The sequence below is a fragment of the Grampus griseus genome (assembly GCF_964374135.1).
Source record: "Grampus griseus genome assembly, chromosome: 7".
In the NCBI taxonomy this organism is placed as follows: Eukaryota; Metazoa; Chordata; class Mammalia; order Artiodactyla; family Delphinidae; genus Grampus; species Grampus griseus.
The window spans coordinates 42,843,437-42,867,539 of record NC_139001.1 but is presented as its reverse complement, the minus strand read 5'-3'; the positions used below and the strand labels follow the sequence as shown (position 1 = coordinate 42,867,539).

General features: G+C 41.1%; 1 protein-coding gene across 3 annotated transcripts in view; it reads left to right on the top strand.

The window, feature by feature from the left end:
- The window catches only part of MYO1B (myosin IB), a 189,582-nt gene that overhangs the window by 68,685 nt on the left and 96,794 nt on the right, over window positions 1-24,103 (top strand). For all 3 annotated transcript variants that reach the window (XM_082657745.1, XM_082657744.1, XM_082657746.1), the window contains one exon: window positions 18,494-18,588. In XM_082657745.1, coding sequence (XP_082513871.1) covers window positions 18,494-18,588 — 95 coding nt within the window. The remainder of the gene's footprint in view (window positions 1-18,493; window positions 18,589-24,103) is intronic.

The window sequence follows — 24,103 nt, the reverse complement described above, 5'->3', positions numbered from 1 at the left end:
TACTTTTTCATTTTACTTCCAACTTATACCAGTCCTTCTCTTGTTAATTTTGGCCATGATCAGGTACTTTGCAAAAATGCTTACAGTACATCCTTTACATACTTTTCTTGCATCCTCTTAATCTGGAAAAATATGCTTGTTTTTTGGTAAACAGTTTCATTGGATATAAAAAGCAAGTTCCAGTTTATACATATCCATGCATTTATTAAATAGCTAATTATCTTCGTATGTGTATTTATCTTTTTTTTCATACAACACTGCATCTCCTTTTGGGAATAGACTAAGTTTTCTATTTTCTTTGAATGGTATAAGAGTACCAAATCAAGTATCTTGCTCATTGTCACTGTTAATATTTGTAGGCTGATGTACCCAAAGGTATGATCAAAAATCATTGTCAATCAACTCTTTGATGACATTAAATAGAACATTAAACTATCATATAGTTAAAATAGGATTCTGCTTAACCGTTAAACTAGATGCACACTTGCATATTGGGGGTTTTCTACTCTTCTCTCTGCTTGGAATGCCTCCGCCTCCACAATCTATATGTGTGTGTGTGTGTGTGTGTGTGTGTGTGTCTGTCTGTCTGTCTGTCTGTCACAAGTTCTCCTCCCTCACCTCTTTCAAGTTTTTGCTCACATGCCACCTTCTTAGCAGGTCCTTCCATTGTTATCCTTTCTAACAATTTCATCCTGCTCCCCTTTTCTGCCCTGTCCCAGCATTCGCCATCCCTCCCTCGCTTTATTTCTCTCTTTTACCAACTTCCAGCACATACTTTACTTATTTTCTTTATTGCCTGCCTTCCCCTCCACCTCACCCACAGGAAGTCAGGTCCATGTTCACTTCTGTATTCCCAGTGCCTAGAACAGTGTCTGGCACATATTAAACAGTCTGTAATATCAGTTAAATAGATTAGATAAACCTTTAATCACATGTTCAGAAATTTCTGATGTTCTAGGAATTCATATCAGAAGATGAAGCCAGACTGTAAGGACTTTGCTTGGATATCTTAGCTTGATATTTAGTGACTTCTGAAAAAAAAAAAAGGGGGGGGATTTTCAAATGGTGTGATATAATTTTTAAAATTTAGGAACCACCTTCTTTAAGTATTCATAATAGAGAGTGGAAAACAGTAAAATTATTCAAGTATGAGATGTGAATGTAATAATGCTAATATTACAGCTAAATTTTCACAGGTAAACTTGTGCTGTCAACAGATTTATTGGTGGTGGTTTTGAGTTGTGAATGCCAGCAAAGAATTTTTGAATGGAAAATATTTAATTCTAAGGTTCCTTTCAACTCTAAAACCCTATGAGTATATGATCCTCCTGTTTAAGAAATGTGTGATGTATTTTAGGAAAAAATTCATTAAAAATTTTTTTTTAATGTTAGTGAATAACCGGTTTGCTTCAGTTGTCTAGAATAACTAGGTAGTCGGGGCCATTTCATTCTTTAGAGTTTCTGAGGTCACAGTCTAAATTAGAGAAATTGAAGATTAGTTAACATATCTAGATTTAAAGCCTGGTTTTGCCCTTTTCCAACTTATTGTCAACTGGGCACTTGTGACAGAAATTCTGCTTTATCAGCATGGAGATGCACCAGCAAAGTCTTATTTGCATGGAATAGAAGGCAGATATTTTCCAATTCTCTTTATAGAGGTAACTCTCAAGAAATAAGTTTTATTAACTCTTTTTGAGTTGCTGGTGACCAAGATTTGGTTAATTTACTCCAGAGATCGTAGTGAATGGAACTGTACATTTTCATAAGCACATGCCTTTTTTCAGTACCTCCAAAAAAGCATGTAAGGAAAGAGTCCTCTTGGAATTGGCAAGGAAGGAGAAGAATATTGGAGTTTTTCAGAAGAGGGGGGGAGTTTTGAGGTGATTGGGTGATGGGTTAGGAGAAAGCATAGAATTAGGAATGAATAGATACAGAATCCATGCCAACAGTCATGCATTCAGAGTTCCTATTTCCATAACATGAGGTGGGGCGATAGCCTTCTGAGGTTTCTTTTGACTCAGTGTTGCTGTAATTTTTAAACTGTAGTCTTTTTATTCTGGTAAACCTGTGTCTATCTGCTTGCACACTGAAGGTTTTTCTAGATTTGTGAATTTAGAATGTAACAGTTTTAAGTGAATAAATGAAAATTTTCTGGGAAATTGCCATTCTTAGCTATGCTTATAAGGGGGCTCATATATTTTGAGGGAGGTCTATCTACCTACCTACCTATCCTTCCATCTATCCTCACCCCCCTGCTCCCCCCCAAAAAAACCAGAGAAGAACTGTACATGTATCCATGGATTTTAGTCTCACCAATTTCAGTATTTGATCATTTATAGTTCAAAGATATGTGAGGAATATGAATGGGAGCTAACTGTCATATCTCCTCATATTGAAAATTGACTGAAGGCAGCTTACTGTTTTATAGTCAGTATTATAAAATAAATAGCTTTTAAAAAGTCAGAGCAGGTTGGGGCTTTTTTGAGCAGAAGCCACCTGTTCTCCTTGCTTGGTTGGCCCTGTAATAAACCTTTCTCTGTTCCAAAAAAAAAAAAAAAAAAAAAGTCAGAGCAAAGGGAAAAGAAGAAATGAGACCTAAGCAAAAGTTAATCCCATGATGTCCTCTATGGTTATTGAACTTGGATTTTTCATTTCCTGGTGGTCAAAACAAAAAGGGAAATATGATCAGTTACAAACTTATTTTTGCACATAAGATCAAAGCACTTGAGTTGCTCAAGAGAAGAAAAGTTTTCCTTACCAGTTAGCTTTAAAAGTGATTTTAAAGTCTTATGGGACTTACGAGATGAAGGATGTCATCTGGAGCAACACCTCCCAAAATTTCCTTGCAGAAAATAAAGTAGTGAATTTTATATGGCTGCTTTTTATGCCACTTCACTAAGAAGAAGCAGAGGACATAACAACAAAGCACAGTTTAGGAAAAGCAAGTCTATAAGACACATTGTCATCCGGGGCTGCTCAACAGAACCACCACAGAATTCCATCAAATCTGTGGAGTGTAGGGGAGGGGCGGTGAGGCATCCACTCCCCAGGTGATTCCAGTGTGCGTCCAAGGTTGAGAACCACTGGTACAAGTACCTACGTTATTGATGGTTTGGTTTGATTCAGGAATACAAGGAACAGATAGATTGTAGTTTCTCCCTCAAGTGATACTGTGACAGTTTTGTATGTTCCTTTATTTGTTTTCTTTTTTTAATAACTGGGCTTTGAATTAATGGTGGTGTGCAGACCCTTAGAGGTTGTATTCTCTGGAAAGGGCCCAGAGTCCACATGCTCTGTTGTCAATAAAAAGATAGAGCCTTTATTTTAAAATAAGGTTGTCGTCATTTTATGAAAATTGAGGAAGGAAACCAAGGCTCATTTGAATAGATGGCCCCCTGCTCTCCGTAGAGTTACGGACCATAGACATGACAAATAGAAGATTCTCTAGACTGGAACTAGTTTATGGTGGTGATTAGGCAACCATGTAGGGTATAGGGATGGTGCCAGTCTTTGGGTCTGGAGAGTTATTGCAGAGATTGGTATTTCCTCAATTAGTAGGTATTTGAAGTACACATATCTGGAGAGAGCAGTCATATAGGTGTTTGCGAGTGTGTGTGTGTTTTCTTTTCTTTTTTTTTTAACCTTAAGCAATAAGGTTAGGGACTATAGAATAGTTTTAGGAATTGGGATTCCATATTTGAATGACTTTATAAAAATTGTGGAGAAGTCTTCCTCCAATGCGTGTCACAGTTTTGAAACCTGAGAAATGTGGCTTTGTTCCAAACCTCTGTAGATTTCCCTCTGTCGCTAAGCCTGCTATTGGCATATAGAAAGCTCCATTAAGGGTCATTTGGTATCATTCTAGGACATGTCACTAAATTGGTTGGATTCCACGGCATGTCAGATCTCAATGGCTTGTCTAAGCAGTCTTTTAACCAGTTTAAGTTACAAAGATTTAATGTGTGGGGTCTTTGAAGATTTATTGGTTTATTCATGTAACAAAAATTTTGAGTGCCCCACCTCTGTCTGTCCCAGTGATTTTCTTGTGTAGACTCTCTGCTCTGAAGAACATAAATTCCAGAACAGTGAAACTCCATTCCTTCTTGGGGGGTGGGGTCTTTTGCTGGGGGTAGCAGAATGGGACTGTTATGAGTGACTCTTAACAGGCTGTGGTTGAGGGAGAGCCTTGAACTTCATGGTCTGGAGGGTAGGGAGAAGCCTCTTTTTTATCTTCATGTCCTTTGACACTGGGTGCACATTTCCTGGTGGATTGAAGGCACTCGATAGATATTGGCCGCAGAACTCGAGAAGCAAGTTAGGATAAACATGATGATTTGCTTAGAGGGACCTTGCGAAGTGACTCTACATATTTTGGAGAGGAGAGTGCTACCAACTGGGGGCTTTAAGAAGCAGTAGAAGCAGGATCTTCTCATCAGCCAGTTCTGGAAATGACTAATTGCTTTTGCCACTTAGTTCAAGAACTAGCAAGGTCCTAGAGCGTTACCAGTGCAAATATAATCATACCATGCCTTTCTAAAGCAGAAGATTATAGATGACCATTTGCCCATGTCTTTAAACAGAATCTATATAGATTAGCATTAGGGAGAATTCCTAGATAATAAGAAATAACCTAAGTGAAGAATTTCAGCTAGAAAGTGTAAAATAGAGTCCCAGGGACTTCCCTGGTAGCGCAGTGGTTAAGAATCCGCCTGCCAATGCAGGGGACACAGGTTCGATCCCTGGTCTGGGAATATCCCACATGCAGTGGAGCAACTAAACCCATGCACCACAGCTACTGAGCCTACGCTCTAGAGCCCACGAGCCACAACTGCTGAGCCCATGTGCCACAACTACTGAAGCCTGCATGCCTAGAGCCTGTGTTCTGCAACAGGAGAAGGCACCCCAATGAGAAGCCCGTGCACCGCAATGAAGAGTAGCCTCTGCTCGCCACAATTAGAGAAAGCTGGCATGCAGCAACAAAGACCCAATGCAGCCAAAAATAAATAAATATAATTAATTTTAAAAAATAGAGTCCCATTTCTCTTCAACTTTCTTCTTTGAGTATGTTAAATTTGTGAAGGCTCTTTTTTTGTAAAGATATGAACGTGCACTTACATAGGCATACTTGAATAACATATCTTTTAATTTCTCCCTTACTTGGTTTATATATACCAACTATTTACAAATAGTTGGTAAACTTAGAGTTTGAAAATGCCATACATTAATTTTGTCAATTTCTTACATGATTCAGATAAAAGACTATCTTAGGATTCATTTCACCAATTTATTCTGACCATACACTGTGTGTCAGCCACTGAGATGATGAGTAATAATTTCTGCCCTCAAGGGAGGGAAACTAAGCAAAATGGTCTCCAGAAATTTAAACCACATGTTAAGGATACAGTAGATGTATAAATGGGATTTTTTAAAAATAGGTGTATAGGCAAGGATCTCTTAGAACAAGGGGAATCATTGAAGACTTGCAAGAGAAGAGGGTGTTTGGTGGGGACAGTGGGGCAGAGGAGGAACCAATAGGGAGATAAGCCAGGAGAGAGAGCTAGGCTTGCTCCTCGGAAGGGCCTTGCTTGGTTTGTAATCTGTGGCACGGATTAATCTGTTAGAAATAAGGCTCTTAGAGACTGGATTCTGGGTGAGTGGCCTGCCTGATTTTGACCCCTCTGGCCAGAAACTGGTCAGGATATCCATGAAGGAAGTTTTTAAGTTTAAGATTTTGTGTTGAAGATAGAAACTTGTCTTGAGCTTATATTCTATAATAAAAACGTACACTGGCACTGTGCATAGCTTTCTGGGACCTAGTATTGGTATCCAGCACCTCAGGGCATGATCTGTTCTCATCTGGGATCTCTTGCCCCTACCCTGCTGATCAGGGAGGATTTTTGCTGGCTTCCGGTACTTTATTCTTAGTTTCTCAAAGTTTTGGTCTTTGAGCACAGTCTTTGTCAAATGACTTTTTCCCCCTGCAAATGTGTGGTGATAATACTAACTGCCTGCTTGCACATCTGAGTCTTTCTCTCAAATATATGTGTGATCTGTGTGTGTGACATTTCAAGGCAGTCATTTTCTTGTGGCCACTTTGCAGACATTGTGACCTGGCTTAAAAGACTTGCACGCTCTGTATTTAAGTCCAATTTGGAGCAGTGCTTTCTGTGTGCTGGAGTGATACGAGAGTTGTTTCAGACCCCTTTGTCAGTGTCAGGGCACTTTCTGTGTATCAGCACTAAATCTTCCTCCAGGGGTAGCTCAAAGCATTGTTGCTTCATCATTCCCCGCCTCAGGTGTGGGCCGGGCTCCGCCACAGAGTGGTGGAGACCCAGAGAAGCTTGCAGAGGAGAGAGTGACCTGCTCGCATTTTAGAAGGAGGAGGGTGGTGGGGAAGCCAGCCTGCAGAGCAAGTGGTAAGTGTCGTATGGTATTTTCGGTTTACCCATTCTTACGTGGCCACTTTGGAGCCGTTTTTAAAAGGCAGACATTTTAGCATCACACACACACACACACACACACACACACACACACACACACACACACACACACACACACACACACACACACACACACACACAAAATAGTTAACCAAATACTGTACAGAGCAGACCTCCTGGCATCGTGAGCCTGCCTTACCTTATTGTTGAAGCCTCTTCCTTCCGTATGAAGGGGACCAGGACTGGGGTAAGGAGGGAGTGGGACTGAGAACCATCTGGGAGCCACACCCAAGTGAGGAGTGGTCATCCTAGGTCCGCCTCTCAGAGAGGGCTGTCAGTCACCCCAAGCCCGGAGCCTGCGCATTCTCTGAGGGCACTTCTGTCTCGGTGGTCTGATTAGTAATCTTCTGATTTCCTCCCTTTAGTCACTGAGTTGCTTTTTAAAATTGAGACATGGATTTGGCTGTGTAATATATATATATTTTAAATTTATTTATTTATTTTTGGTTGTGTGGGGTCTTCATTGCTGTGTGCGGGCTTTCTCTAGTTGTGGCGAGTGGGGACTACTCTTCGTTGCCGTGCATGGGCTTCTCATTGTGGTGGCTTCTCGTGTTGCAGAGCATGGGCTCTAGGCACGCGGGCTTCAGGAGTTATGGCACGCGGGCTCCAGTAGTTGTGGCACGCAGGCTTATTAGTTGTGGTTCGCGGGCTCTAGAGCACAGGCTCAGTAGTTGTGGCACACGGGCTTAGTTGCTCCGCGGCATGTGGGATCTTCCCGGACCAGGGATTGAACCCATGTCCCCTGCATTGGCAGGTGGATTCTTAACCACTGCACCACCAGGGAAGTCCTGTGTAATTTTTTTTTTTTCCGTTTTTTTTCTGTTTGGAAACCCAGAGGAAAGATTTCTGCATTTTGTCTTTGTCCTGAATTTGTAGACCTTATTGGAATAGGTACATATTAAACGCTGCTGGGGGGGAGAGCCTCTTAGGATCACTCCAGTTCAGTTCAGACGGCTATGAAATTCTCAAACATGTGTCCAGTACTTCTGTCTGGTGCCTAAGCAAAATAAAAGCATTGTACTTAAAATTAGAGTACTCCATAGAATCATAATTTGGGGGGACAGGAATGATATAACCTTGCTTTGAGTTTAACAAATTTGGGGAAAAAACTTTGTTACAGAAACACATAAAAGCAAGAAGTTAAATCTGGCTGCAGTGAGGACAGGGGAGAAAAGTCTTGTTAATGAAAAATGGCATCATATTTTGACAGCGTTGTATCATGGTGGCTTGTGAAAGTGCCTTGCCTGGATATAGAAAATCCCTTTAAGAATTACTGACGCTCAGACCAGAAGTGAGGAACTTGTCTAAGGCAGTAAAAAAACCAGTGATAGAGAGGAGAGGAAGGGGAAGATTTGAAGGGTATTGGGTACCTGGATGAAAGAGTCAAGTAAAATTTTAATTCAAAAAAATTTTTTTCTGGTACTCGTATCCCTCGTGCTTTAGAGAGAGGTTTTTGTTGTTTTTTAAGTGAGCCACGTAGACCAAATGACTTATCTGCGAATGACTGAGTTATTATCTAGTTAGATAATACATGTTTTCTCTAAACTGAGCACCTGAGGGTAGGGATGACATCATTTGTATTCCTCTGCCTGACACTGTCTGTGGCACATAGAATGTTTATTGAATTAATAAGTACTAAATTCTCTTAAAATTATTTCCAAGATGTTTCTTCCCTTACAATATCATGATATGAATTTAGCTAATTTCAGGAAGTCTCATTATTATTATCATTTTGCCAATTCACTTTCCTTTCTCCACAATAATATATGCAAACTCAGGCATTACATTGTATATACCCTGTGGTCTATGTGTTTGTATGTATGTGCATGTATCTTTTTATAATCAGGCATCTTATTAATATTTGTTGATTTCATTGAATTTTGCATCCACTCTATGAAATGGTGGTGGATCTCGTTCTTCAGATGTGAATATATTTATGACCTTGATTCCATAACATGCAAACTTAGACCCATCTGGCCTTTCAGTCGTTTATTCAGCTCCTGCTCTGTTGTGGACGCTGTGCAAGGGGCATCTTCTGCACAGCTCTGTAAGGCTGGATGCATAAACCAAAGCTTGAAGAAGTTGTTAGCTTTCCCTACTGCCCACTCCCTCTCCTCTGTGCTTTTTTTTTTTTTTATTTAAATAAACCACAGCAATGTGTACTTGGAGTTCCCATTCAGATGCCATCTCCACTCAGTGCCTTCCACGATAACCGAAGCCAGATTTCTCTGCACTTCTTCAGTACATGGTGCCATGCAAGGTGCCCAGTGCAGCATCGTCTATTGCAGACGAATGTCCCTGTGTCTCTCTCTTTCTCTTACTGGAGGGAAACTGGGACTCCACCTCATGTCCTTGTATCCTGTGTACCTGGCAGGCACTGGCGGGGGCTAATCAAAGTTAGATGATGCAGAGTGCTTGACATTTGAACATTGTAAACATGAAAGGTTGATTTTACTGAACAGTCGTAACTGTTTGGTTTGTGGATGTGAGGTGCCTTAGATCAGAATGTGTGTTTCAGTGTTACACAAAGACACACAGAATGGCATACAAGGTGGCACATTTTTACGCTTCAAATCAGTAGGGAACACCTATCTGAAAAATCAGTTCGCATTTTGAGAACTTGAAATCATTCTGTTTACTTTAATGAATAAATCATTAAGTCCTAAGGACGATTAGGACGATCATTGGAATAACTTCTCTTGGGATAGATTTCTCCCCCACCCCCAGGATTGAGTTGCCTGTAATAAAGTCATAAAAACTATGAAATTGGTTGAAATAAGCTATGTTGCCGAAAAGCTAAGAAACAGTTGTGTTGGGAATTTGTTCAATTGTATTTACCTTGCTCAGGAAAGGCTATTCTTGTAGACAGTAACTGTGTAGTTACTTTTATGAGAGTTGGGTAATAAAAGATGATTGTTAGTATTCCTTTGTTAAAAGAGATGCTAAAAATACTTATAAGGGCTTTTTGAATTTGAATTAAGAGCCCAGTTGTCTGTTTGTTCTTTTCCCCAGATCAGGTGTGTTTTGTTAATTTCTGGACAGGGGAAATAACATAATTTCCTCCTTACTCTCTGCATTCTCCCAGCCTCTCTCCTTGCATATGCCTTGGGGTTAAGATTTTACAGTTTTCCATGACATGCCTTTGTCAGTAAAAGTCATTTTTTCCCAATTTGAATGTTTTTAGGAGATTGCTCATGTGTTTCTTACCTTCTCCCACACCTCTTTTTGGGGGGACTTAGTGTCTTTCCTGTTCGACTGAGGACAGATTCTCTTCATCTTCATTCCCAGAACCCTCACAGTGAATGAGCATAATGCCTTTCAGCTCATGGGTGCCTGGGAACCTCACGCTTGTGAATGTTCTCACTAGCCTCCGCATACTCTTCCATTTTAGTTGTTAGGGGACTGATCCACACAGTAGGAACCACCCACACTTCGTTAATTTGTGAGATAAGGCCTGCAGCAGCAAAGACTGATAAGCTGGAATCTGTGCTTTTAACTGCCTGCCAAGCCCCAAGCAGGATGCTGGCCCTGTGGAGGGCTTTCCCCTGTGGCCTCTCATGCTCAGGGCACCATTTGCAGAAGGAAGTCCTTAGCGGCAAAGGGATTACCGCTAAATTCCAAAGAGTGGCTTCCAGGCCCTGAAGGCAGATGTTTCCTCCTCACTGCCTTCATATCTTAAGTCCAGTCCTTTTCCTTCCTGACATAATTTAGTCTTTTTTAAACCTCTTATCTACTTCCTAATGCATGTCTTCAATACCTGGCTTTTGCAATCCACCTTTGAAAAGGAGTCATCCCTTGGCCCAGTCCACCTTCACATGCGTCTCCAGGAGAAGGAAGTTGTTTGAGGGACACTTAGCCAGCTGGCCTTGGCCGGGGTAGACCTGAGGAACTCCATTATGATTTTGATAATGGTCGGGCCCATGGGGTCGAAGAATGTGAGTGTGCCCCAAAGCTTCTTCATCACAAGAGGATGTAAATAGAATTTCTGAAATCTTGAAAGAAGACTACCCCTTAAGTGCTCTTTGCTGTTTGTCTTGGATAATATTGCATAACTAGCAAGTGAATCAGTGAGATAAAGAGCTTTGTTTGTAAATTCTAATACTGAAGGAGAAGAATTTCTTGTCTAATTACACAGGGATTTCTGTTATTCCTTAAAACGTTATAACACATGTGAACCATTTTATACACACAAAACATTCAAATTCTTTTTATTTTTGGCTGTGTTGGGTCTCTGGCTTTTGTCCCTTTAGTGGTTATATTTGACTGTCCAGAAAGTATTTTTGAGTGACCCATTAAAAAATAATGAGAGACCCTAGTGTACATTGACATTGACTCAGGCAGTCTATGAAATTTCACGAAAATACTGTGGAGTCTGTTTTTTGGAAGCCTGTGTAATTCTAGAGGAAGAAGAAACCCTTTGTGCCTGTTTGTCATGTCTTATTTTAAAACCTGACTTTTGAGCTTTATTTGATGCCTTAATTGTTCTCACTTCAGAACGGATGTCATCTTAAAATGATTCATCCCTGATGAGATTTCTGTTTTGTACCTAATAGAAACAAGCCTTTTCCAATTATGTAGCCAAAAGAAACCCATGTAACTAGTTATGTTTAGGATATAAGAATGCATATGAACTTAGAAAAGTAAGTATTGATAAAATATTCCTAGAAAAATGATTGTAGATAATTTTTAGAGATAATTAAGTCTCACCTTACTCTGCCATATGCCATGCCATGGCATAGCATCCTTCTTTTCATTGAGATGACAACTAGGGACCTCTTTGAGTTTAGATGTATAAAGAGAAAAGAAAGTGCAATGCACTTCTTTTTTTTTTTTTTGATCAGTTGTTTTGGCATGGTATGTATTTTTCCATCTTATGTCCTTTTGGCCTATCTATGTCTTCATATTTTAAGTATGACTCCTATAGGAAGCATGTAATTGGGTTTTGCCTTTATATCCATTTTAACATATTCTGCCTTTTAATTGGAGTATTTTGTCCATTAACATTTAGTGTGATTATTGATATGGTTGAATTTAGGTTTACCATTCAATAATTTACTTTCTATTTCTCCCCTCTGTTTTTGTTCTTTTTTTCTTGCCTTCTTTTGGATAATTTGAAATATTTTTAGAATTCCATTTTAATTCTTTTGTTATTTTGTACCTCTTTGTGTTCTATTTTGTGGTTATTCATGGTGTAATATACACCCTTGAGTTTTCAAGATCCATATAGAATTAATACTGTACGACTTTACGTAAAATATAGAAACCTCGCAACCGTTTAGGTCCATTTACCATCCATCTCTCTAATTCTGTTCTTTGTGTTTGTTTTCATAATCTTTCTTTTTAACTTCATGGTGTACATATGCCCATTGCTAGCTATCTTTTTTTTAATATTAAATTTTTTTTTTTTTTTTTGGCTGCATTGGGTCTTTGTTGCTGCGCACGGGCTTTCTCTAGTTGCGGCGAGTAGGGACTACTCTTTGTTGCGGTGCATGGGTTTCTTATTGCGGCGGCTTCTCTTGTTGCGGAGCATGGGCTCTAGGCATGCGGGCTCAGTACTTGTGTCTCATGGGCTCTAGAGCGCAGGCTCAGTAGTTGTGGTACACGGGCTTAGTTGCTCTGTGGCATGTGGGATCTTCCCAGACCAGGGCTTGAACACCGTGTCCCCTGCATTGGCAGGCGGATTCTTAACCACTGCTCCACCAGGGAAGTCCCTATTGCTGTCTGTCTTGAAGAGAGGCTCACTTTTGTTGTCTGTCTTCTCTTGCTCTGAGACTTGGATTGTTAGGAATGCTTACCAGTGCTGTGGCTGTGTAGGAAAAACTGTATTGTTGTAAATATGTTAATTTACCATGCTTGCACAGGCACACCTCAGAGGCATTGTGGGTTCAGTTCCAGACCACCTCAATAAAGTGAATATCTCAATAAGGCAAGTCACACAAATTATCTGGTATCCCAGTGCATGTAAAAGTTATGTTTACACTGTATGGTAGTCTGTCAATAAAGTGTGCAACAGCATTATGTCTTTAAAAAAACAGTGTACATACATTAAATGAAAAATACGAAACAACAAGACAGTTATAATAGTAACATCAAAGATCACGGATCACAGGTCACTGTAACAAGTGTAATAATAATGAGAAAGTTTGAAATAATTGTGAGAATTGCCAAAATGTGACCAACCAAGAGACATGAAAGTGAGCAAATGCTGTTGGAAAAATGGTGCCAATAGACTTGTTTGATGCAGGGTTGCCACAAACCTTCAATTTGTAAAGAACACAGTATCTGGGAAGTGCAATAAAATGAAGCATATTAAAATGAGGTATGCCTGTCCTGGCGTAGGACAAGAATGTAATAAAGCTTTCCAGGATGAAAAAAGTTATGGTTACTTGTAACAAAGAAGTAGAAAAACTTATTTTCCCTGAAGTTTTCCCTTAAGATATGATAGGATGAATGTTTCACGGAAGGGCGTAACACTTATTTAACAGGGTGATATTTTTCAAGCGAGTGAATGTTTCTGAATTGAGAATATGAGACAATTATAGATGTACAGATACTTGCAATAGTATTTTACAAGGAAGGCCAGCATTGTGCCTCTCCTTTAAAAACAAACAAGCAAATAAACAAACAGACTTCAAGGTTACTGTGCAAAACACACCACACACAATTCCCTTGCTCCTTTTCCTTCTCTTCCACGTCCTTGCTGTGGACTGCCTTAGCCCTTAATCGGGTTTAGTATGAGATTAGGAATTGGTGGCACACTTAGAGGTTAGGAATTTTTTTTAAAAACACTTACTTTTTGTTGCTTTTTTTTGCGGTACGCAGGCCTCTCACTGTTGTGACCTCTCCCGTTGCGGAGCACAGGCTCCGGATGCGCAGGCTCAGCGGCCATGGCTCACGGGCCCAGCCGCTCCGTGGCATGTGGGGTCTTCCCGGACCGCGGCACAAACCCATGTCCCCTGCATCGGCAGGCGGACTCTCAACCACTGCGCCACCAGGGAAGCCCTTGTTGCTTAATTTTAAAAGCACACAGTTTTTAGGGCCGAACCAGAGCTAGAAAGGAGAGAAATAGTTGAGATTTGTAGATCTCAGTGTAGATGAGAATTTTGAGACAGAGCTATTTTAAGAGGGTTAAATTCAGAAGCAGAATTTCCCTAGTGTGATTTGAAAGTATTCCAGGATTCAGGATTGAATGAAAGGGAATACCATTTTGAGAGAGCTCTTAAAAAAAAGACTGAAACAGACAGGTAGAAACAGTTATCTAAGTTCAGGAGAGTTTCTTGAGACAACATTTGTGCCGTTAAGCACTTTGGCTAATGGAGATGACAAACTAAAAGTCCTCAAATGGATTTGACCGTTTTGGAGAGTGATTCCTCAAGCGCCTCATTAGAGGATAGCCAGAGGGACTGAAAAGTAGGGGGCTGCTTGGGAGAACATAAGCATAAGCTTTAGGCGGTGGTGGGTGATGTGTTGGGTGTCACATCATCTTTTCTGCTTCGTACAGTAGGTGAAAGAAACCTAGAAAGGAAATGGCAGGGTGGAGAGCTTGGAGTTTGGGGAAAAGAAGCCCTGCCATCACCCTTGATGCCCACGAAAGCAGGGCCACGGTGGAGATTAACATTCTGAACAGAAATAAGGTGGAGAAGGGACATAAACACCGACTAGATAATTTTGAACATGAAACCCTATCTTCTGCTCTGACAGAACATAACAGATGAGCCCCAAACCAAGCTTCCAAAACCTAAAAGCGATAGATACAGCTATTTGCAGACAAGCAGCAAACATGCTTGGTGTTGGGGAAAGTTTGGCTCTCAACGAACAGCCGTTTAGCTGATCTGGAAATGAAGGGGGGACTTAGACTGAAACGTCAGGCTGTCGCTATTCTTAGAGCTCAACTAGAGGACAGACATCGTGGATGAAACACCGCTCTTGATGTGGTGGGATGAAAACCATGTTTGCCCGTTGTTATCGTCATCGTAGTTCAACAAACCATTCATTTTTGTGTGTGGTAAATCACAATGATGACACGCTCACAAAATAATGCGAAGCATATGGGTCACAACTGTTTTTAAGTGGAAACTTCTCTAAAGATTTATTTAAGTTCCTTAATTATAGAGCGGTTGGGAAGACTGGCATGTGGTTTCAGTTTAGTTATAAATGTTGGCCGTGGTGACGGGCATGTGCTAACGTTGCCAGAGAGAAAGAGAACAAGATTGGGAGGGGAGCTGGTGTCTTTCAGGACCTGCCTGCCCCTTTGTCATTTTTAAGTGAAGTCAAGATCTTTCGTGTTTATACAAAATGAGTATGATGACATTTATGCTCTGCTTGAGATGCCTGTGCCAGTAGTCCAGGCCAATTTTCCCAGCGCTTAAATACTTTAATTGGTAAATTTTCATGGCAGTTTGAAATCAGGGACTCTCCAGAGTCCTGACAGAATAACTATCCCTTTTAGCCTTTATCTTAAATTAAAATATACTCCTCATTAGATGAGTCAAGCCCAGTTTGGGGAACAGCAGTTAAGTATTCTGTCTAGATAGACAAGTGGAAAGTAAGTGTTCGAGCTAGGTGTTTCTTTGACTTGAAATAAACCCATGCCAGGGTCATTTGGTGATCTTCTGAACCCTCGTGTGTGTGTGTCCACATATATATGTGCACGCACAATCATATGTGGTTATTCACATTAGAAGTCATTTTGCATCCTTTGGGATCTGGTAATAGTGTAATATATAAAGCTAACTTGCAGTCTTAGGAGCATGGGAAAAGGCCTGTGTTAACCCATGAAGAGGTCGGCAGATGTGTATGGTTGGAAAAGTTCATCTGTATATTTGCCGTAACATGCTTTCCTCTGTTTCTTGCCCATGATGAAAATGACAGCGGCATCACTGAGCTCTTGTCTGGAGGTGGGAGGAGTGGGAGGGAGGAAGGCTAATAAGGAATCTAAGTAAAGCTCTCCTTCCCCTTATGAAGGTCACAGAAGACATGGCTTTCCTGTTCACCACCCTTTACGGAGTGCAGTCCAGTAGGGACTTTGTCAGTACTTGAGAGGATCCACTCATTCATTCATTCGTATTTTGGTATAGACGATGTCTTACGTTCATATCTCTGTGGGATGCACAAAGATTAATTACACAGCAAGGCTGTGCCCCCAGGAGCTTACACTCTGGTAAGGGATCAGAAGATGTCTGCATAACTAATTATGTTACAGAAGGACATTGGACATTTATTCAGGACTCGATCACTTTTAAAGTGCTTTCATACAGGTATACTTAATCCTCTAAGTGGAAGTACGTGGCTACATTTTTAATTTTGTACCTGAAGAAAACTCAGCCAGGGTGAGGGACTTGCTCGGGGTCCTGTAGGTGTTAAGTTGGGGGTCTGGAGCCCGGGGAACCCTGTCCATCTAGGATGCCTCTGCCTCTGGGATTCACTGTTCTGTCCGTTGTCCCAGTATGCAGTGGTGCAGAGGGGCATGCTTGCTTCCTCCTCGGGGATTCAGAGAACGCTAGAGAAGGATGAGGCCACTGAGCGACCTTGGCACTGGTCGACCTTGGCACACAGCAAGGCACTGGTTACTTAGGGGATGGCTGAAGGGATCTGAGGGTGAGGAAGACATGCTGGACGGAAAGAGATCAGTGTACATTGTTCACATAAGCAAGCTAAAGCAACATGTTACTCGAAAAAGTCCGTTTCTTGCCTTTTCTTTATATGTTCATTCGACAAATGACTGTATTTATGTGCAAGGCTTTGGTTGGAGTCATTGATGTGACGGTTACAAATAAGACTTGTGGTGACTCTCTTTGGGGGCTCACATCGATCCAGCCAGAGGATAAGGCCACAGATAATCGTAAGAGGATGTGCGGAGAGGGGAAGAATGTGATACACAGGATTTCTGGGTTCAGGTTATGACTGTCCTGGTCTCGGACATGTCATGTCACCTCTCAGTCTCTTTGGATCCTTTTTCTTTAAGGATGCAGGTAGCATTCACTTCACAGAGCTACCGTAAGGATGAAATCTGATTATGAACACAACACTTCATTCAGCTCCTAGCACACTGAAGGTGCTCAGTACATTGTCATTATTAATGGCGCCACACACTTCCTGAAGAGAAGCCAAAGTCTGGTTGGCTGAATTGACGCTCTTCCTGTATCCCAGCCCTTCCCCAGGCTCCTTGCCTCCAGATTGGTCTCTCTTACATGCCGTCCTGTGGCCCTGTGATCTCTGTCCAGAGCACGGAGGTGGTGTGTCCCAGTGGTCAAGAGCACACTGCCAGTGTGACCTTGACAAGTTCTGTCTTCACTTTTTGACACAATTTCATCATCTGAAAATGGGATTAATAATAATTTATTCGTAGTAGTTTTGTTGTGAGATTTAAAATGATTAAATATGGGGGCTTCCCTGGTGGCACAGTGGTTGGGAATCTGCCTGCCAATGCAGGGGACGTGGGTTTGAGCCCTGGTCCGGGAAGATCCCACATGCCGCGGAGCAACTAAGCCCATGTGCCACAACCACTGAGCCTGTGCTCTAGAGCCCGCGTGCCACAACTACTGAAACCCGTGTGCCTAGAGCCCGTGCTCTGCAACAAGAGAAGCCACCGCAGTGAGAAGTCCGCGCACCGCAATGAAGAGTGGCCCCTGCTCGCCGCAACTAGAGAAAGCCCGCGTGCAGCAACGAAGACCCAACGCAGCCAAAAATAAACAAATAAAAAAATAATAAATTAAAAAAAAAGATTAAATATGAAGGGCCTGGGGACCATGCTGGTACAGGGTAAATGCTGCTATGTTTAGCTCTAATTACTCTCTGATAACTATGTGATCCTGTCCCTCTGTTGCTTACATTCCCTCTGGGTGGCTCCTGATCATCTCTGTTCTCCTGATTTGGAGTCTGCCCATCTCTCTAGTGCATCACTCCTCAGGCTTTGCTTTTCAGCAGCTTTTTGTGGTACACGGGCCTCTCACTGTTGTGGCCTCTCCCGTTGTGGAGCACAGGCTCCGGACGCGCAGGCTCAGCGGCCATGGCTCATGGGCCCAGCTGCTCCGCGGCATGTGGGATCTTCCCAGACCGGGGCACGAACCTGTGTCCCCTGCATCGGCAGGCGGACTCTCAACCACTGCGCCACCAGGGAAGCCCGCTAATGAATTCTTTAGGGCTGTGTTTCTACCTCTTAAGATACTCCTACTCCACACCTCTACCCCCTTGAGGTCTGGTTCTGCAATGTTTTGCACATATCTTTTTCCTTGCACTTAACCTATTTTCTATTTTGTATCTCTCTCCCGTGCATTCCTAGCGTGTTCTTCACATAAGGTAGACTCAATAAGTACTTGTTAATAAATGAATTAGAAGAGGAGCTTTCCTATTTTAAGTACAGTATCATATTGTCCCAATTATTTTTCAGTTACTTAGAGGGAGCAAAATTTACCTTGTTAGTAAATTTTGAGGAGGGGAAGGTCAACATGAGGACTTTCTTGATAGGGGGCCGTTTGTCATCATAGAGCGCACAGGACCGGACAAGAACCATGGCAAACCTATAGTACCACCTGCCTCTGGTGGACCTTACAGTTTCAACCATCTTGTTTGTGAAGGCAGTAGTTCTGTGTTTAGCTTAGTGATGGTAATATCAGCTATTTGGTATTTGATAACATTTTTCTAATGATTGAAAAAAAATTTTTCTCATTGTTTCGAAACTCCAGTGTATTGTCCTGGAAATAGCAACATTATCCAGTTGTGGACATGTGGACATGTACTCTCTATCTTTAGAGTACTATACATCAGTACCGTTTCAGTTAAGAGAGAATGCATAGGAGAAGGTAACACGGGCCACAAACAATGGATAGCTTTATTTATTTACTTTAAGAATTTGAAAGAAATAAAATGTGATATCTCAGCTTTCTATCTAAAGCGTATCAGTGACCCTTTAAAGAGCCTGTAGTTAGTTATATCTGATAAACACATAATAATGAGCTGAATTTTAAGGACTTTTTTCCCATTATCCCCTGCAGCTTTGCCCTGTCAGATGAAGCATACAGATCCCTAAGAGATCAAGATAAAGACCAGTGTATTCTGATTACTGGGGAAAGCGGAGCAGGAAAAACAGGTAAGGCCACTGGACAATCTTACTTTCTCCTGTAGAAGGGTAGACGCTGCACAGAATGACGATGGCAGAGCGGGTGGGTGGAGCCTTATTAGCATGACGCTCACAGGACTCATGCTGGGAAGGCTAGTGATTAGGATCCTGGAATGTTCTCCAGGAAGGACTTGCCTCATCTCTCCCGTGAAGGAGCAGGCACCTATCAAAAGGGTTCCAACCAACGTGGGAGTGTCTTTCTGGATTCTAGACCTTTCTGTTGCAGTTCCTGCGTACTTCAAGGTCTTTTACCTTCCCGCCAAGACACCAAGGTCTAGTGCGAGGTCTCACCACTTCCCTAAGAAATGCCAGACTGTTTGGGTTTGGAGATCCCACAACCACAGACTATCTCTCTGCTAAAAAGTGAGGGAGGGCGCCAGGAAAATGCTGGATTTCACTGTAGAAAAGTCTTCCTCTGAAGCCTGAAGAATTGAGATTTTTGTACACATTTTTAGACAGGCTGGCAACCTCCCCATAAAACAACCCCTCACATGGGGAGGGAGTGTGCTTTTTTTTTTCTTGTGCTTTTAATAAAAGCAATCTGTGTGATTGTCTTGAGTGAGAAAGTGATTTTACACATGGTGCCCAGCTACCTGGAAAACGTTCAAAAGAGCTGTGATCGCTGAGTCCAAACTTAGACAGGTTAGAACTGCTGTTGTCAGTAGGTTTCTTTGATGGAACTGATGAGTCCAGGAAAGAGGAGGATAGTATTTTCATAACTGGTTCATCTGTAAGATGTTCTTGTTTTATAGATAAGACTCTGATCATTGGTCATTTCTGTTAGTTTGCCAAAGTGGGATTTAAATGCTTCAACTTTACTTGGCTATTTAAGTATCAGATTAATAACTTTGATTTCCTGATGCTCAAGAGAAGAAAATCCCCTGTGGATATTTCAGTCAACTGACTGAATTCATTTTGTTCATTAGCCCTTAGTTAGAGTTGTGTCTTTAAACTCTCCCTATCTGCGCTGAAATGGCTTTTCTTTCTATACCTATTTCTTCCTCCACTTTCTTAAGGAGTACCTCTTCCCTACCCCTCAGCGTAACTGGAGAAAGAATGGCTAGATAAGATGTGTCCAGCTCCCTTCCCGGAGCCTTTGGAGACATAGTGCACTATTTCTTTGCAAGGTTGTGCAGGTTCTAGGCTCTGGATGGGCAGAAGTGGAGGGGAAAAGAGTGGCATGTAAGAATCTAAGGTAACAGAGAGCACAGACTCATATAATTGGAAGGGATCTTAGTTAGAGACCATTTAGTGTAGGGTCCTCCCCAGGGACAGCCAAACTCCTTTTATAGTGATGCAGGGCTCACTGCTTTGTAAGGTGGCCTGTGGACTTTGTCACACAGGTTTGGGAACAAAAGTTCTTCCTTACCTAGAGGTGAATTCTGCCTCTGTGTATTCGTCTTAACGCTGCAGCCTGGGACCTTACCAAATTAGTCTACTTTCTCTCCTACAGGACAATCACTTAATTCTTTGAAGTCATCCATCAAAGCTTCCTAGGGCTAAAAATCCCTTTTCTTTAAAAATTTCTCATGTGATACACGTTCATTTATTCATTCATCTAGGAAAATTCCTGAGTACCTACTAGGTGAAAGGTACTGCAGTAGGTACCAGTGATACATTGGTGAGCCAGACACCATTCCTGTCCTTGTCAAGTTTATAGTGTAGTACAGGAGATAAACAATAGCTCTGCGCTGTATATGTACATACATCTAAATGTATACAGGTCTACATACAATTTATATACAGAACATTAAGTGTAGTGAAGTGAGGTGTACACTTGTAAGGGTGCGTATACGAACATGTAACAGGAGGATTGAATCTCGTTCCCAAATCCCTCACTGTCATGGTCATATTATTCCAGCGTCTGCCCAGTTTGTCAATATGCTTTATAAAATTGCATCCCAAGAAGTAAACAGAATACTTCAAATTTGCTCCTGGTTATTGTGAAACTATTGCCCTCTTAACGTGGATACGAGACTTCTATTCATGTGGTACGTGTATTGACTCATATTGGTCTTTTCATCGAGCAAGGTGTTATAGGTTTCTTGTATATTAACTTCTGTTTGGTCAGATTTTCTCAGTTGGGTATTGTTCAACAAAATTATTTTAAGCCTACATGTAGAATCTTTTGTTTATGATTCTGTTCCCTCCCATAGAACCACTGCATGCCATTGGGAAATAATAATAGTAGCTAACTTACATGAGCACTTACCACGTGTTGGGCATCGTGGTTAGCATATTGCACGTATGAGATAAGTATTCTTATCCCCATTTTTATGTTGGAGAAATTGAGCCACAGAAAGGTTAAACAACTTGCTTAAACTTAGAATTAGAATCCCATTTTCTAATCCTGTCAACCCTACCTCACAGTGAGTAAGTGGCAGAGCTGGGATCTTGAACGCAGGTAGATATATAGCTCTAGAGACCCCACTTGTCTCAGCTCAGCCTGCTGTAACAAAATACCAGAGACTGAGTGATTTAAACAACAGACATTTATTTCTCATAGTTCTGGAAGCTGGGAAGTCCAGTCAAGGTGCCTGGTGAGGACCTTTTCTCTGTGTCCTCACATGGGAGGAGAGTTTAAAAGTGAGCCTGAGCAGGCTCTGGTCTTCTTCCTCTTATAAGGACGTTAATCCCGTCACTGAGGTCCTACCCTCATGTCCTCATCTAAACCTAGTTACCTCCTGAAGGCCCCATCTTGGAGGTTAAGGTTTCAGCATATGAATTTCAGGGGGACACAAACATTTAATTCATGGCACCATCTTTATCCACTATGCTAAGCTGTATCTTCATACTTTGAACATGATTCTTTTTGAGTGCCATTAAACCCATTGCCCTTGTTGGTAATTTTTTTTTTTTTTTTTTTAACTAGCCTCCAGTGTCTCTTTAAGGCAGGGATTATGCTTTCTTCATCTTTGTGTCCCTATAGCCTGACTTAATGCCTGGGACCCATTAGGCAATCACTACATATTTGAATGATTGAATAAATGCCATCCTCCAACCCGAGCCTCCTTCTGTGTCTTAATTTAAGAAATTGACAGAAATACTGAATCAGACCAGGACAAAGACTGATCCTGACAACTGAAGATTGAAATATAGTTAATTCATTAAAAGTTAATTTGGCGGAATTCCCTGGCAGTCCAGTGGTCACGACTCTGAGCTCTCACTGCCGAGGGCCCGGGTTCGATCCTTGGTCGGGGAACTAAAAATCCCATAAGCCTCGTGGCACAACCAAAAAGAAAAAAAATGTTGTTGTGTTGATTAGTTCTGGATCATCTTTCTTTATCTTTCTATATTCTCTTTAGGGCGGTCACAACTAGTCTCAGATTATGTTTTTGCCTCCTAAACTGTACCCTCCACTCAGTACCTCTTACTTTGTCTTCCAGCTTACACATCCAGTACCTGCTTGACAGTCTATGTGGGTTCTCAGAGGCATCTCAAACTAAGCACGCCCTAAATCGAACTTTTGATTTTACCCTCCTACCCAAACTTCCAGGTCTCAATAAATGGGACCACCCATCAGCCTAATTTCTCAAGCTAGAGATGTAACTGTCATCCTTGATATTTTCCTTTCCTGTATCTTCCACATGAATCCCATTTTCTAATCCTGTCAACCCTACCTCTAAAATATATCTCATGCCAAGTTCTTTCTTCCTTTTCTTTGTATCCATATGGCGACTCTAGTTAGACTAAGCCACTAACCATTACTTCCTTTGAGGACTGTTTGTAGCAATGTCTAACAGGTCTCTTCTTTTCCCCCTATGCTTGCCTACAGTTTTTTTTTCACAGACACCAGAATGATCTGTAAAACTGAAAACTGGATCAAACCCTTGGCCTGTTAAAAAAATTTTGTTTCGAGTTACCTTTTTGTGTGTGTGATGAGAACTTTTAAGATCTACTGTCTTAGCAACTTTTTTATTTAGCCTCACCACACGGCATGCAAGATCTTAGTTCCCCCACCAGGGATCGAACCCATGCTTCCTGCAGTGAAAGCGCCAAGTCCTAACCACTGGACCGGCAGGGAATTCCTCTGAGCAACTTTTAAGTATACAATACAGTGTTAACTATAGTTGCCATGATGTACATTAGATCCCTAGAACTTCATCTTATAACTGGAAGTTTGTACCTTCTGATCACCTTTCACCCATCTCCATTTCCCCCTTCTCCTTCTCAAACCAGCAATCTACTCTTCTCTTTGTTTCTATGAATTTGTCTTTTTTTTTTTTAGATTCCATATATAAGTGAGATCATACAGTATTTGTCTTTCTCTGACTTATTTCAGTTAGTATAATGCCTTCACGGTTCATCCGTGTTGTCACAAATGGCAGGATTTCCTCCTTTTTTTTTTTGGCTGAACAATAGTCAGTTGTGTGTGTACACACACACACACACACACACACACACCACATTTTTCTCTATTCATTTGTCCATAGACCGACCGACACTTGTTTCCATTTCTTGACTATTGTAAATAATGCTGCAATGAACATGGGAGTGCAGATACCGCTTCAACATAGTATTTTTTTTTCCTTTGAATATATACCCAGGAGTGGTATTGCTGGATCATATGGTAGTTCTATTTTTAATTTTTTGAGGAACTTCCATACTGTTTTCCATAGTGGCTGCACCAATTTACATTCCCACCGAGAGTGCATAAGAATTCCCTTTTTCCACATCCTCTCCAACACTTACTTCTTGTGTTTTTTTGATATTAGCCATTCTGACAAGTGTGAGGTGGTATCTCATTGTGGTTTTGATTTGCGTTTCTCTGATAATTAATGATGTTGAGCATCTCTTCATGTGCCTGTTGACCATCTGTATGTCTTCTTTGGAAAAATGTCTATTCAGGTCTTCTGCCCATTTTTTAATCGGATTGTTTGGGGTTTTTTTGGTTGAGCTGTATGAGCTATTTATGTATTTTGGATATTAACCCCTTATTGGTCATATTATTTGCAGATATTTTCTCCCATTCAGTAGGTTGCCTTTCCATTTATTAATCATTTCTTTTGCTGGCAGAAGCCTTTTAGTCTGATGTAATCCAACTTGTTTATTTTTGCTTTTGTTGTTTGTACAACAAAACATATCCAAAAAATCATTGCCAAGACCAGTGTCTAAGAGTTTTCCCCTATATTTTCTTTTAGAAGTTTCACGGTTTCAGGTCTTACATTTAAGTCTTTAATCCATTTTGAGTTAATTTTTGTGGGTGGTAGTTAATTTTTGTCAGTTCCATTCTCTTACATGTGTATATCCAGTTTTCCCAACACCATTTATTAAAAAGACTGCCTTTTTTCCATTGAATATTATTGGCTCCTTTGTCAAATATTAGTTGACTGCTTATGCATGGGTTTATTTCTGGTCTCTTCATTCTGTTTCATTCATCTATGTGTCTGTTTTTATGCCAGTATCATACTATTTTGATTACTGTAGCTTTGTAGTATAATCTGAAATCAGGGAGTATGATGCCTCTAGCTTTGTTCTTCTTTCT